Raw genomic sequence first — 16,320 nt, 5'->3', positions numbered from 1 at the left:
AGTCCTTTGTTTCGTGTCCTGTCTGTCCTGTTTGTCAGCAGTTGATTTGAGGATACTTTGTTGTCCAGTAGCTAACTTTTGCCACAATGAAAGTTAACTTAAATTGCAGTTTTTTCAATGCCCATATTTTCTCTCAAATAGATTGGTACTGCCAGGAGCCGACATGTCTCATAGTCATAACAAAAAAGAAAAAAATTCTAAGTTATTAAAACATTTTAAATGCCATATTCTGTAGATCTGAAGGGTTTGAAGATGACCTGTCTATCTAAAATATATCTACTCAATCTTGAAAACATACCTAAAATGACTACAAGTTCTATTATAATGTCTAACTACTAACTTTCATTTCTTTATATCCTAATAGTTGGTAATAATAACATTCAAGGATCAGAAAATTGCATTACATTGTTAAATAAACGGTATAAGTACAATTAGAAATATACATATAGCATTTTCTAACAATATCAATTTCAATATATATAATTTGTATACAATATAAAACAATCCAATCCAATGTAAAGTATTTACATTTTTCTTTTCTTTTCTTTTCTTTTTTTTTTAAACAAGAACCTTAAATCTAATCTCCTTTGCTTAGCCCTTTTCCTAACCCTTGACAACAACTTGTAATCAACTCCCCAATCAATAAAAATTATCCCAGACCCAAAACCCATTAAAAGACCAAAAAACCCCACCCACCCCACACCACCTCTTTGGGAATGTGGGCGTCGTATTCTTAAAATTGCTTCCTGCTGGGTATGGGCGAAGGTATCTTTATCCTGAAAAGAAAAATTTTAGGTTAATTGTCAAATTCTAGGAAAGGTAACTATATCCTTCGTTATCCAGTCGGTGTATAATGCCAAAGTTCAGGGTTTATCTCAAGTCCTTATTCAAGTAGTCTTTGAAACTGGATCATCTCAGCTAGCCCTCTCAAAATTGCTCTGAGCACTTTATAGTTCAAAGCTGATCTGTAGATGATGTTTGTCAGCTTAGTGATGTTATTATTGTCCACGTGGAATTGTTGTTGTTGTGGGGCCCCATATTCTTCCTGGAGACTTCAGTTGATGTTAGGCCTGGCCGTGAATTCCTGCAGAAAACTGATAAGAGACTCAAACATGAAGACATATATATGCAGCTAATTGAAGCCTTTTTTCTTTCTAGGATTAGTTAGCACTCTATATGACCATTCATATCTTAACAAAGTTTAAAATGTATATATATATATATATATATATATATACATATATTAATCTTGTAAATTTTGATATAAAATTCATACTTTAAGAAAAGTTTAAAGAATCAGAATAGAATCAAAGAGTTGAGATTAGTAATACAATAGTCCCTTAGTTAATTTGGCTTTCCTCCTGTCCCATAGCAGAAGATGGCTCTTTTCTTCTGGCATGATACAAGAAGTTTGCATTTTCCTTTTATCAACATGCTTGAGTTTAAAGAAGGAGAGAGCCATTTTCCAACTCCAAAGTCAGCTTTAAATTTTAATTGAACTGGGACTATTAGAAGACCAATAGTGTTAAATGTCTTTAGAGAAGAGCAGAAACAAACATTTAGGAAGACATAAAATTTTTTAGATAATATACCCATAAGCCATTTCACTCTGTTTCCCGGGATAGATGATTTGTCCCTTTTCTTCAGTTGTCTCATTTGTCCAGTGTTCTTCAGATTCCTTAACCTTAATTCTCCTAAAAGACAAAAACAAAAACCGTTCCCCAAGGTTTTTTGGGGATGTTCCTTTTTGGCAAGTTATTATCTGATTAAATGAAAAGGCATGTGTTACTGGTATAAGTTAGTTTAAATTGGATGTTCATGCTAGTTGATGAACTATCACCTCCTCTAATTAAGAGGTCTCTCTTGTTCAAATCGAACCTTTATCAATTTTGATGGTACCCACAGCTTATCTTCTCCTGTAGAAACAAAAGCAAAACCTTGTCCCCAATGTAACACATATCCTGGTTTCCATTCTGAGGTCAGCACATCCTTAAAGTATATAGGCTGATTTAACTCTGTAGTTTTTTCTATTATCCAATGTCTCTCTGCAGCTGTTGTTCCTTTCTCATTGGCATTGAGAAAATTCAAAGTTAATAGAGCATTATGTAGTCTATTTCTGGGGGTTTTTGTTACCCCTTTCTGTTTATTTAGCATATCCTTTAGAGTTCTATTTGATCTTTTTATAACTGCTTGACCTGTAGGATTATGTGGTATACCTGTAATATGCTTTACATTGTAATAAGCAAAAAACTGTTTCATTTTAACAGAGACATTTGCTGGAACATTGTCAGTTTTAATTTGTGCAGGTATACCCATAATGGCCATAACTTCTAGCAAATGAGTGATTACAGAATCAGCTTTTTCAGAACTCAAAGCAGTTGCCCATTGAAATCCTGAATAAGTATCGATGGTGTGGTGTACATATTTCAATTTTCCAAATTCTGCAAAGTGAAACACGTCCATCCGACAGATTTCATTCCTCTGAGTACCCTTTGGGTTACATCCTGTCGGTAATGGCGTTTGATTGTAGAAGGAACAAGTAGGACATTTCTTTACTATTTCTTTGGCTTGTTGCCAGGTTATGGAAAAATCCTTTTTTAAACCTTTACTATTGATATGATGTTTTTTATGAAATTCTGAGGCCTCCAGCACATTTCCTATCAATAATTTATCAATCTCATCATCGCCTTGTTCTAGAGGGCCTGGCAGACCAGTATGGGATGTAGAGACTGGAGGTGTTCTAAGAGGCATCTCAAGGAGGAGTGGGAGGGTATAGAAGACACGTTTCCATGGATAAGAGAGGGAAAGGAAAGAGTCACTGCAGCCTGTCGTCGTGGGTGGCCCCAGGACTCAGGGAGGACCAAAGGAGCACCAAGCCATTCAAAGGGTAGTCACCCAACTCAACAGGGCTCCTCTTGTTGCCTGGTACCAGGGCTGTCATAGAGCCCAGAAGGCATAGACGAAAACCAAGCTCTAAGAGAGGTCTTATCCATAGGAAAGTGTCAGGAATGGGGTTAAAAAAGCCACAAGGGTCTAGAGGATCTGTGGGATTATGGGCAGCTCTGGGGAGATAAGGAAAAAGGGGTCAGCGGGGAGCGCAATAACCGAGTTGAGCCTAACAAAATTGCAGGATTGCAGTTCCAAGGGAGGTGGGATGGGGTCAGGTCAAGAAAGCCAGCCACAGCTTTAAGGATTGTGGCTTGGTTTACCTCTGCCTTTAAGAGTATCAAAGGGGTGCCGGACAATCAATGATCACTTTCTCAGACTCAGGGAAATGTTTAAACCGACTGAAGGGGAAACTTATGCAATTGCTGCTGATGGATGGGGTGCTGAGCAATCAGTGAGCTGGAAAGTGACCCTGTTGTGGGTAACTGGGTCCAGGGTCCCGGTGTTCCTCAAACCACCTGTGGGTGGGAGGGACCCCCAGGAGAGCCTGTCAGAGTCTGGGCACCAATGCCAGTCTGGGCTACAGAGCGAGTTCCAGGAAAGGTGCAAAGCTACACAGAGAAACCCTGTGTCGAAAAACAAAAAACAAACAAAATAATGGCAGAAGACGACCTTGGCAGGTCAAAGCCAAGGGGCCCCAGAAAGTCACACCACACAACAGAACTCACGTGGAGGGTTTATTGGGGAGACAGGATCTGAGGAGAGAAGAAGAGGAAGCAGAGAAAGGGCAGAGAAGGGGGCAGAGACCAGTCCCTGTGGACGAGAGCAGCAGAAGAAAAAGAGACAGGAGGTGGGCAAAGTCTGCCTTTTATAAGGGAATGTAGGGCACCGGGAGTACTCTTAGTGGCTGCAGCTGAGGACGTATCCTGTCAGGACCCTAAGGACAGGCCAGTACAGATGCCTGAATGCTAACGCGTGTAACTGCCCCCAATTCTATTCTTCCTTGGAACTGACCTCATTCAGTCATAGGCAAACCTTGAAAGACAGGTGAAAACACAGCAGAGGTACTCCCTAGGAGAGGGGAGTTGAAAATAACTCCCAGAACATGCTATACATATCTAATATTTCAGGAACCAAAAAGAAAGCTTGTACAATTTTCTTTTCAAGAAAGTACATTCACACCCTCCAAACCTCACTGACATTTTAGGTACAGATGTCCAAAGTTTAGACTCAAGAGATCAAAACTTTAAACACAACCCGGTTGTCAAGAATTTTCCTTCCTACACAAGCAACATATAGCTGTCCACCAGATTTTGTGGTTAGTATCAGTGAGAGAAGTAATCAGGGTAAATTATTTGGAAGTAATGTTTAGAGAAAAGAAAGTAATCATACAGTAATCTTTCCTTTAAAAATGGCAGAAAAAAATCAAAAGCCCATTGTTTTAGTTATACATTACTATGTAGCAATAAACATTTAAATTAAGGAATCTAACTCCAACTCAGCCAGATGATTCTACCTCAGGGACTCTCAGAATTTTCTCAGTGGATGATAGAATAGAAATCCACTTCCAAGTACAATCCAGGTGTTGTAGGCTGACCAACAACCTACGTGTGGCATTTCAAGGACTGCATCATGACATGGCAGCTGGCTTCTCCCAGAGAAAGCAATTTGAAAAAATGTTCAAGACAGATCTACAGCTTTTGAAGCCTGATGCTAGAATTTCCATCTCACCACTTTGGCCCTTAAAGGAGTCAATGAGTTCAGCTCACACTCAATGGAAGGAATTAGGCAAGAGTGTGAATACTAGGGAGAAGAGATCATTGCAAATACCTTTAAAATGGGAGAAAAAATATGTTGTATTTTGAAACGAGAGGAAAAGCTGAGTTCAGAAAGCAGAAAAGTCTCTTATCTGTTGGCTGGCATAGATTGCATGCTCTGTCATATAGCATGAAATGGAGGACCAGGGTGCCATCTTAGAGTACCAAGTGCCATGATTAAGGCTATGTATTCAGATGACATAAAAATAGTTTTAGGTTCATAATGTGGAATATCTTGGAGAAGACTATAAAACAATGGGGACAAATGGCTGCTTCCTAGAGAATGAAGCATCGGAACCTGACAACTGAAGGTGTTCACAAGAAATGTCTTGGCATTCCTGAAGTTTATCTGGCTACAAGATCCAGTAAGAACCAACCAGAGGAGATGGAAGCCAGGAAGAATCCACAATGGATGGGATGCCTGTGCCCTGGTAACCTCAGTACTACAGAGTGGTAGCTGCCCATGGTACTTTTTTGGGGGGGGACTAGTTGTATGCATGGTTGAGGGTGCTGTTAATTAACAGAACAGGGACTGGCAAGATTTTGGGCTGGTAAAGTGAAGACAGTAAAGAACTGAATGATGATGTCTAAGAGATGCCTGAAGGTGTGGGAGTGGATATATAAGCCAATGGGTAAATAAGCCTAAGACAGGTTCAAAAAGGAGTCTGAGGCTAGAAAGGTAGTGGTGGTGACTATCAATTTGTTGTTTGTATCTCAGATGAGACTCATTAGCTTCTAACTGTTGTGTTAGACTGTAGCCTATATTATAACTGTGTTCTGTGATCCAGAGTGGTTTTTATAAGAGCTCTCAAGTCTCAATTTTGTGAAAGCTCAATGGATTCATGGGAAAGAGCCCCTTTTATTAAACCATGGTCTCATCTTGTAATCTAGACAGGCTCAGAACTAGTGAGCTCTCCCCCCCACCCCCCTGCTCCTTCAGCCTGGTGGAGGGTATTTTGTTGACTCTTCAGTCTACTAGTAATTCCTTTTCATTTATATAAATGTCTACTATTTAATTTTGCTTCCATCAGATGTTGAAAGATAAAAATCCTCTATGCTCTCTTGTATTTCTATTAAATCTCCATATGGTCTCCTTGATTTTGCTTTTTACTTTCCGATTCTATGTGTTCCCTCATGCACAACTTCATGATCTGTACTTGAACCTTTTACCATGTAATCAATTCTGATGTACTGAGTGCTTTTTTTGCCTGGAATTTGACCTTACTTAGATCAATATTATTAGTGTGGCCTACTTTTTGTTTGCCTGATGATCAATTTTTGTGGAATTCTTTTATGTTTAAGACAAATGATGAAATATATAAAAATGATTGTTTTTAAAAAATCAGCCTCGAAATTGCTTTCATGCAGATTATACATATTATATATATATATAAAGTATATATACAATCATCATCAAATTATGCTAATAAATGCTATATTGTTTTCTTATGTTTCTGTTCTTTCTGCTGCCTGCTGATTAGTCATGTTTTATATCCTTTTATCTTCCACTGTGATTGAGACATGATGTGACTATGCTCTTATAACTAAACCATTATTATAAAAAGCCATATGTTGCTGAGAAACCAGAAACTAAAGATAAGCAAAATGCCAGAATTCCACTCACCCCAGGAACCTATAATAAACAGGATTGTGTGTATCTTCCAGAACCTCTTCAAGAAATATAGATCTGTCTGTACATAAACACACAGAAGAACTCCTTATAGATTGAGGCTACAAAATCTCGTCTGTGACCAGCTTGCATCTGCATATCATCTGATTATCCCCCATGTAAATAACTTTTCTCTATACATTTTTTTACAATTCCTCTATTGTAACAATTCCTCTATTGTAAACCCATTCTATGAACTCTTTGTTATTATAAATACTACTGTGATAAATAGACCTGTTATAACTTTTGTCTTTGAGCAGATGGGTATTTCCTTGGGATAAAATTGAAATAGTGAAATTAGTAAGTCAATAAGCATTTTTTCAGGCTTGTTTGTTTGTTTGTTTTTTGAGAAAGGATTTCTCTGTGTAGCTTTGGAGCCTGTCCTGGAACTCACTTTGTAGCCCAGGCTGGCCTCGAACTCAGAGATCCGCCTGCCTCTGCCTCCAAAGTGCTGGGATTAAAGGTGTGCACCACCACCGCCTGGCTTTTTCAGGCTTTTACATATAATATCATACTACCTTCTGAATGTATTTTTTGTCACATTATGAGAAGTATTTACTATTGTCTTTGATCTTTATGAAATGTATAGATGGTATATACATTTTGTTTTACTTTTAATTTCTTTGTGTGTGTGTGCAAGCATGTGCACATACCTGTGTATATTCAAGGGCATGCACATGTATATGGAGGTCAGTGGACAACCTTGAGTGTTATTCCTCATGTGCCATTGACCTTCTCTTGTAACAAGGTCTCTCATTGACCTGGAACACACCGAGTAGGCCAGGCTTGCTTTCCAATGAGTCACAGCAGTCTGTCTATCTCTGTCTCCCAGCCCTGGAACCAGAGGAGTGTGCCCCCACATTTGACTTATTCTACACACATACACTGGGAGATGTGGAGATTGAACTCAAGTCCTTGAGCTTACAAAGCAAGCACCTGATGCACTGAGCTACTTCACCAGCTTTGCTCTGGAATTCTTTAATTACTGGCTGTTTATAATTTTTTTTTAAATTCCATTTTATTTGTTTCGTGTGAATATTGTGGGGTCTGTGAGCACCACAGTGTGCCTAAGGAAGTCAGAGGACAACAGTAGTCAGTTATCTCCTTCTACAATGTGGGTCCTGAGGACTGAACTCAGGTCTTCAGATTCATCAGCAAGTACCTTTACTTGCTGAATTTTCTCACCAGCCCAACTTTAACATTTGTTGTCTGTGACATCAGCTACCAAGCTAACTCCCAATGGCCCCTGCCTCTGGGTAGTCATATTCTGTATAATTTTCTCAGAGTGTATCAGAACTGATTTGTATGATCAAAAGAATAGGGCAGATGTAACTATGTATTGTTTAAGATACTAGGTTATAGACAACAATTTCAATTTGTGTAAGTTGTATGTTCTTTGTAATTGAATATACACTCAATTTTATGAAAAATCCATGAATGTTCTAGTCCTCTTTGGGGTTCCTTCTGACTCCTTTCTGCCTCCATTGTGGAGAGAATTAGCTTACGTCTTATGAGCTGCTCTACCAGGAGAATGGAGACCTTCTGCCAACAGTGAGGAATGCTGAGGTGTCCATCAACTCGTGTGTGTGTGTGTGTGTGTGTGTGTGTGTGTGTGTGTGTAGGACGACCATGCAGCCTGAGACAAAAAGGTTAGCTAGAATGCTACATTTTATTTTTGAGCTCAATACCAGTAACCATCCTAGGCAAACTGTTAAGGCACCATCTTTCAAGCAGATCACCCAGTCCTAGTCAAGCCTTTGGGTGACTGCAGTACTAGCTGACATCTTATATGTGATGTGATATTTTATAAAGACCCTGAATAATAACCACCTAACTAAGCCCTTCAAATATTTCTAACCATCAGAAACATTAAGAAATCACAAACAATCTGCTACTTTAAACTGCTAAGTTTAGGGACAATTTTGTTCCACACAAATAATAAATATGTGAATTAATATATAATAAAGGTGATCATTTTATCCATTAGAGGAAGATTGATTATTTGATCAATGATGTAGATTCAGCATAGGGAAATGAGATATTTCTAATAAAGTAATAAGGAAGTGTATTTATGACACCTTAAAAATAAATTTATATATCTTCTAGAGGAGATTCAATGTGCACCAACAGAAGCACACTCTTGCACACCACCCTTCAGCATGCATACCTCCTTCATCTCTGCCTGTCTGTCACCCCTTCAGGTCTTAGTGGACACACTTCCTCAGGCAAGCCGGTCGCAATCCTCTCTCCAGGCAAGAGCTGCCTGGTGCACCTTTTATGATCGCTTTCCTTTTGCCTTATTTTATATACTTACAAACGACTGTACTCACTTACTTGCCTTACTTTGTAGACTTGCAAGTGTCTCTGTTTTTATTGTTGTCTGCCCAGACAGACTGTAAGTTTCCAGAGGTCAGGAGCTTCCATAACTTCTTTACTCCTGCATGTTGAGTGTGTATGATTAGCTAATAGTTTTATGGGTTTTTTTTTCCCTAGGCTGCTCTAGTTCTTTGACATCAGTAAAAAATACACAGTGCAGCCCCGGCTCCTATCAGCTATTTTCTCCTTTCAGCTTCTACTTAGAGTGCATTGCCTGCCTGTGGGGCAAATGCATACACCCCATGCTGTATCTCAAAGAACTTCCATGCTTTCTGAAGTTAGGGATTTGTTGTGTGTATCTACTACGCTATGGTGTTCCTTGTTGTCTAGGTCAACCTTGGGGGGACTTTGTAAGGAAGCTATAGTATTGGCCTGTAGAAATAATCCCTCAAATTTAGACCTGCTTCATTTACTCAATAAGTATAGTCTCTTCACCAGCATGGAAATACAGTGGTCGTCTTCCAAACTGCACATCTAATAGCCACAGTGTGAGCATTTTGAGGTTCAATTTTAATTTTGAATGTTCCAGGAAAGCATGATATTTTTATGCTTACAGAGGGAGGCCTGAATTTAAAAGTTTGGCAAATCCCACTTCAGAACATGGACTACATGACATTTTAATTATTAGAAATCATCTTGATGGCAGATGAAAGCAAATTCTAGATATTCTTAGAGTGTATGAGAGCTCAGATTTCAGAATTCTCCAGACTATTTGTGTTCAGAAGATGGACTGACAGACAAAGATAGAGAAAAGATAATTTGTAGAAATCTGAAAAATTCACTGCAAACTACTCCCTGAATAAAATTGTGCAAACAGACAAGAAGTAAGTGTGAGGAACTGCTCAAGCTTCAGGACATTCAAGTAGACAGCTCCACTTCACCCCATTGGTCATTCATTGGCACTGGATCCTCTATCAGGGCCCTTCCATCTCCGTGGTTGACATGTTGGCAACCAGTCGGCCAGGCTTTCTGGAAGAGGCAGCAGTGACAATGCCTGCCTGGGGTCCATGGTGGCATAAGTACAGAATGACAAATTGCGGCTACTCAGATGTAGGTGAGGCCATCTGAAGGTAGAGAGGACAACAGGTGTATCAAGGATGTGGCTTTTGGCTCCAATGGTGAAAGAGCCGTTGAAGTTGTTAGACGAACACACTAAGTTAAATAGGATAGGGCAGCTGAGGGACGCTGGCAGTTTCTAGCATTGGATTGAAGAGACAATGAAGAAGACAGAAAAGAGTCGAGAGGTCTGCCAGTCAATTCCGGACAGCCCCGAGTTTATTTCACAGCCAGCTTATGTACAGTTTTGAAGGACAGAGGTAGAACAATACACAGCACAGGCATTCAGCCACTATCTAGCCTGCCTTGTGTCAAGGAGCAGGCAGTTTCTTTTTCTATCTCGATGTACCCCCTGCTGGCATCAGCAGCCTGCATCTAGCTAGATAGTGTGTTCCTTCCTGTGGGCTAATTGGGACTTTCTCACAGCCCTTCGAGGAGACTCTGTGGGCTAATCAGGACTTTCTCACAGCTCTGGAGCAAGCAAGCTTGAACTCTATTGACTCAGAATAGACTTCAGATTCAAAATGGGAAACTGAGTCACTTGTGGGTTCCCACAGGTGAGTCAACCCAAGGCCCAGCTGTAGGCCTGGGTGCTAGCTGAGCTGGTCAGTCCATGCCCTCAGGGTCAGTTCAACCTCACCTGTGGTGAGGTGTAGGGCCATCTCTCCCAAGTGCAGGGGCCAGCTCTCCTGTGAGGGTCAGGGCCAGCTCTCTTGCTGTAGTGTCCAGCAAGAGGCAAGGCCAGCTTTCCCAGGGCCAGTGAAGGGTGGGGCTGGCTCAGCATTGTCCTCTGATTCATCTTACATGGTTCTTAAGACCCCTCCTGGAATGACATAGGCCACAGACATCAACACAGACCCCTGCTGCAGCTGGACCACAGACCCAGACATGGCCCTCGGTACCAGTTTGGGCCTGGATGACATCCTGGCTCTGGGTGGAAGCATCTCAGGTCAGGATGGTTCTGGTGGCTGTATGGCCGCCATACACCACCAAGGCCTCAGGTTGTGGCACCAACCCTGGGTTTCTGTGTGACCTTTTGTGGCAATATGGTACTCGGACTTCAGCATAGACCCCAGCTGTGGTAGGACCACGGACCCAGACATGATCCTTGGCAGCAGCTGGGTCTGGATGTCACCCTTACCCCAAGTGGCAGTGCAGGCCACTCAGATCAGCACAGGCCCCAATGGCAATATGGCCCAAAGACACCAACATGGCCCCCTCTCTCGGGTATCTGCACAGCCTTCAATGGGAATAGGAGCCCTGGACATCAACACAGACCCTGGCTGCAGTAGGGACACAGACTCAGACATGGCCCTTCGCTACAGCTCTGGCCTGGATGTCACCATGGCACTAAGTAGCAACGTAGGCCACTCAGATCTGTATGCATCCTGACCCTCAGACCAACATGAACTCAGATGGCTGATCTGACCCTGGGCATCCTCATGGCCCTTGGTGGCAACAGGAGCCATGTATGTCAATCCAGGCCCTGGCTGCTATAGGGCCATGGACCCAGACATGGCCCTTGGTAGCAGCCTGGGCCCAGATGATACCATGGCTCCCGGGTGACAGCATAGACCACCCAGATCTGTATGGCCCCTGCTATGGCATGGCCCCCAAACTCCAACCAGGTTGCAGGCTCCAGTCCAGATTACGGGCCTCTGTGTGGGCCCTAGTGGCATCCTGGGCCACAGACTTCAACCCAGAGCCCAGCTGCAGCTGGGCCATGGACCCAGACATGTCCCCAGACAGCAGCTGGGCCTGGATGACATCCTAGCTCCAGGTGGTAGCCCTGGCCCCTCGGATCAGGATGTCTCTGACAGCAGCATGGCCCCTGGACACCAACAAGGCCACGGGTTTCAGCCATGACACTAGGTTTCATGTGGACTTTGGTGGCAACATGGACCATGGACATCAACATAGACTTCTTGGTTGTTGGAGGACCATGGACCCAGACATAGACCTTGGCAGCAGCCTGGGTCTGGTTGTCACCATGGCCCCAGGTGGTGGTGAAGGCCACCCAGATCAGCACTGCACCAGTGGCAACATGGCCCCTGGACCCAAACACGGCCCTAGGAGACAGACCACTGGAATCAGCATGGTCGTCAGTGGCAACAGGAGCCATGAACAGCAATACAGACTCTGGCTACTGACCAGGGATCCAGACGTGGCTCTTGGCAGCAACCCAGCCCAGATATCATTGTGGGCTTGGGTAGCAAGCAGACCTCTCCCATCAGTCTACTCCTCATGGCTTTGACCATGGCCCCAGGTGGCATTTCCATAGTGCATAAACCATTCCTCCTCTCTTTCTCTCCTGTTTCTCCACCACATATTTTCTTATCATAATGAGGCCCACCTGGCCTGCTCTGCAAGGTACAGGGTGGGCCGATGGATATCTTCCCACCAGCCAGGGCCTTGAGGACCACGGCTGTCCTAGTCTTTCTTTATTCCACACATCCACCCACCAACCTGCAGATGCACTCTCTACCAGGCAACCCACAGACACCATGTTTCCATAAGATCTAGAAAGGGCAAAAGAAACTAAAGAATGGAACACTCATGTAACAAAAATAAGACCAGATATCAACACCTAGAGTCACCTCAATCCTTCAGACTCCAGATGCCTAGACACAAGAACAAAAACACAAATATTAACAGGCAAGACAATGTCTCCACCAGAACCCAGGAACCCTACTAAAACAGACCCCAAGAAATGTAATACAACTAAGGCACAAGACAAAGACATCAAAATAGCAATTATGAATATTCAAAGACCCTAAAAGGATATGAATAAATCCCTCAATGAAATCTGTGAAAGCACAATAGAACAGTAGTAGAAGGAAACAGTGAAAATCGTTCAAGACATGAAATTAGAAAACAAGTCATTAAAGAACACCCAAACTGTGATAAGACTGGAAATGAAAAAATTTACAAAATCAAACGAAAACCTTAGAGGTAAGCCTCACCAACAGAATACAAGACATGGAAGAGATGACCCCAGGCATTGAAAATAAGGTAGAAAAACCTCAGTCAAAGAAAATGTTAAATATAAACAAAATCCAAGCAAATACACAAATAATAGGAATAGAGGAAGAAGAAGAAACCCACGTAAGCATTACAGCTAGAATGGAAAGGTATCCTGGCAACTGGAAGCCAAAGAATACCATAAAGTCACACACACACAACAAACCTCACACAAGAGATTTATTGGGAGAGAAAAATAATGGCTGCCTTTGCTTAGGCAAGAAACAGCAGAGAACTGAGCGTAAGACAGGGTTTATATAGCTTTTCTTGGGAGTGGAGTGGGGCAGAGCTTTTCAGGGTGGGGATTGGTGGGATTTCAAGTCCAGAGCTTGGGCTTTTTAACTCTGTAGGTTAGGGGCAGGGTCAAGTGATTAGGGCAGTTAGAGTGTTCTGTGGGTGGAACCTGGCAGCAGGAGGTCCTCAAGGGAGAGGGGCCTGAACACTGGTGTGCCTTGAGGGGCTTACATTCCCCTCTTTTTTGTTTAATGTTGATAAGCAATCAGGTTACAGGAAAGGGAGACAATGTTTTCATTAGACTACTTCCTGTTGAATTGGGGCTTCAAAGACCTTTGGATGAACCTGATCATTATCATCATGATATACTTGGGAATCACTGGCCTCTGGCTCTGTAGCTAGGGGCTGGTAATTTTGGAATAGCAACTAAAATCTGGTTAGAAATCTTTTGAATCTGTTACTGAAGAAATCGAGACAAGAAGTTTATAAGGCAGGGTGCAACTAGTATGATTAAGAAAAGGAGGAGAAAGGGGATTAAGAAGGGGAGGATCCAATTCCATATTGGACTGTCAGTGAGACACTGGCTGGAGGCATCAAGATGTTTCTTATGTTTTTGGAGATCCACCTGGAATTGTTGGATCTTGTCATTTACCATACCCAATTGGTTAACATAGAAGCAACATTCCTCCCTGAGGAAGAGAAAGAGACCACCTTTCTCTGCTGTTAGTAAATTTCCTCACTGATTTTGTAGCATTACAGCTGCCAGTGAGTCTATTTGGCCTGGAGGGTGAGGATGGTCTGAGCTACCCATTGGAGATCCTGGATGAACCTGGATGAACAACGATGGAAAATAGCCAGGGAAGGAGTCAGTTCTGCTGCCCCAGTGGTAACTCCAGCAGTTATACCCAGAACTGCTAGAGAAGGTATGACCTGAAACTCTCGTTTGTCATGCCATGCCTCTATAAACACTGTGATGAGAATCAGGAAGAGTTTTTCACCAGGTACCACCTCTAGTTTTGGAAAAATGGAACACCAGGGCACAAGTCTCAAGCCATTCAGCAGGTAGGCAGTGATAAGTTTGAGTGCCACAGAGAATCAAGGCACTGTGAGTGCTTGGACATAGGGACTGGGTGGTAGGACTAAGGGTTAAGGTATTAACGCAGTCTGCAGAATCCAGGGCACCCACAAAGTGTGTTTCTGGGGAGTTAATACAGTCTGTAGAAGAGATAAGGGTTGGTAGTGATATTTGGCTCAGAGAAATTAACAAGCAGTGAGGTGAGAGAATCTAATAAGACAATGGGTGAGGCCACAAATGGTGGGTGAGCATTTGAATCAGGAGGGAAACACAACCAGCATGCATTCTCCAAGGTAGTCAAGCAAACTGATATTCAACATACCTCCAGAATGTTCATTTACATGCCTTAAAACACTTCCTTATACCTTCAGAGCTTTCTTAAGCTTTCGTGTCCTCGGACCCTTATATACTTTTTTAGATTCTCAGAACTTTCTTAAGGTTTCACATCCTCAGACCTTTACACACTTCCTTAGACTCTCATTGCAGCTGGGCTGAACTTTCACCAATAGCCCCTCCTGGGCTCTCTTCAGGAACTTCAGTCCTGTTGCACAGGGCCAAGCTTCAGTTTCTCTCCATGGCTGCTTTGTGCCTTTTTAAAATGAATCCCACCTAGGTTACTCTTATATTACAAAGTTTGGTTGCCAGTATGAGGTACATTCTTGTATGAGTACATGGAGGTGCCGCTCTAATACCTTATGAAATAAGCACTGTTTCTTAAGTCTTATAAACTCTGTTTTTATGATTTTTGTTTTCAGGACAGGAATTAACATACAAAAATAGAGAAAACAGACATGGGGGTAATCCCCGGTGAAGGAGAGATGGATCAGGGCGTTATAGGGAACTGAATCAGCCTTTGACAGCCTGATATAGAGCAATTTCCTGAACCTATTAAGACAGGATGTTGGTTAAAGGTGGGGATCTCAATAGTTAGGAAGAAATAGAAGAGGAGAGAGCAAGTTTAGATATGCAAGATTTTCAGGTCATTTGTTTGTGCAGTGGCAGAAGATGCCACCATTGAAAAGTGAGCATTCCGAATTGTGTTCGCAGCCGTCGCCACGCCGCCGCTGCTCCCTAACGCCAGCGCCGCCTCTCGCTTGCAGAGCTCCAGCCGAAGGAGAAGGGGGGTAAGTAAGGAGGTGCCCATACCATGGCTCGTACAAAGCAAACTGCCCGCAAATCCACCGGTGGTAAAGCACCCAGGAAACAACTGGCTACTAAAGCCGCTCGCAAGAGTGCGCCCTCTACTGGAGGGGTGAAGAAACCTCATCGTTACAGGCCTGGTACTGTGGCACTCCGTGAAATCAGACGTTATCAGAAGTCCACTGAACTTCTGATTCGCAAGCTCCCTTTCCAGCGTCTGGTGCGAGAAATTGCTCAGGACTTCAAAAAAGATCTGCGCTTCCAGAGTGCAGCTATTGGTGCTTTGCAGGAGGCAAGTGAGGCCTATCTGGTTGGCCTTTTTGAAGATACCAACCTGTGTGCTATCCATGCCAAACGTGTAACAATTATGCCAAAAGATATCCAGCTTGCACGCCGCATACGCGGAGAACGTGCTTAAGAGTCCACTATGAGGGCAAACATTTCATTTTCAAAAATTTTTTTCCTCTTCTTCCTGTTATCAGTAGTTCTGAATGTTAGATATTTTTTCCATGGGGTCAAAAGGTACCTAAGTATATGATTGCGAGTGGAAAAATAGGGGACAGAAATCAGGTATTGGCAGTTTTTCCATTTTCATTTGTGTGTGAATTTTTAATATAAATGCAAGATGTAAAGCATTAATGCAAGCAAAATATTTCAGTGAACACATTTCAACAGTTCAACTTTATAACAATTATAAATAAACCTGTTAAAATTTTCTGGACAATGCCAGCATTTGGATTTTTTTAAAATAAGTAAATTTCTTATTGACGGCAACTAAATGGTGTTTATAGCATTTTTATCATACAGTAGATTCCATCCATTCACTATACTTTTCTGAGTTATCCTACATGCAAGTACATGTTTTTAATGTTGTCTGTCTTCTGTGCTGTTCCTGTAAGTTTGCTATTAAAATACATTAAACTATAAAAAAAAAAAAGAAAAGTGAGCATTCCAATTTAGGCCATCGAAAGGTACTGAGGCTAAGCTGTTTGTAGTAACAGAGTGAGGCTTTGATAAAATCCGAGTCTATGGAGGAAAGGAGGAAG

The 16,320-nt window shown here is 42.2% G+C and overlaps 1 protein-coding gene across 1 annotated transcript; it reads left to right on the top strand.

The window, feature by feature from the left end:
* Positions 1-15,196: 15,196 nt before the first annotated feature.
* Positions 15,197-16,053, top strand: LOC128099467 (histone H3.3A-like). The gene has a single exon (XM_052721437.1). It carries the CDS (start codon positions 15,282-15,284, stop codon positions 15,690-15,692), a length of 411 nt encoding a protein of 136 aa, XP_052577397.1. The 5' UTR covers positions 15,197-15,281; the 3' UTR covers positions 15,693-16,053.
* The last annotated feature ends 267 nt before the right edge of the window (positions 16,054-16,320 follow it).

This window comes from Peromyscus californicus, unplaced genomic scaffold (genome assembly GCF_007827085.1).
Source record: "Peromyscus californicus insignis strain IS unplaced genomic scaffold, ASM782708v3 Scaffold_10__1_contigs__length_136768540, whole genome shotgun sequence".
Lineage (NCBI taxonomy): Eukaryota > Metazoa > Chordata > Mammalia > Rodentia > Cricetidae > Peromyscus > Peromyscus californicus.
This window is presented reverse-complemented; position numbering and strand designations above follow the sequence as displayed.

What these genes read in the sequence shown, in the direction of transcription:
- LOC128099467 (XM_052721437.1), top strand. Translation starts at nt 15,282, where the DNA reads ATGGCTCGTACAAAGCAAACTGCCCGCAAATCCACCGGTGGTAAAGCA.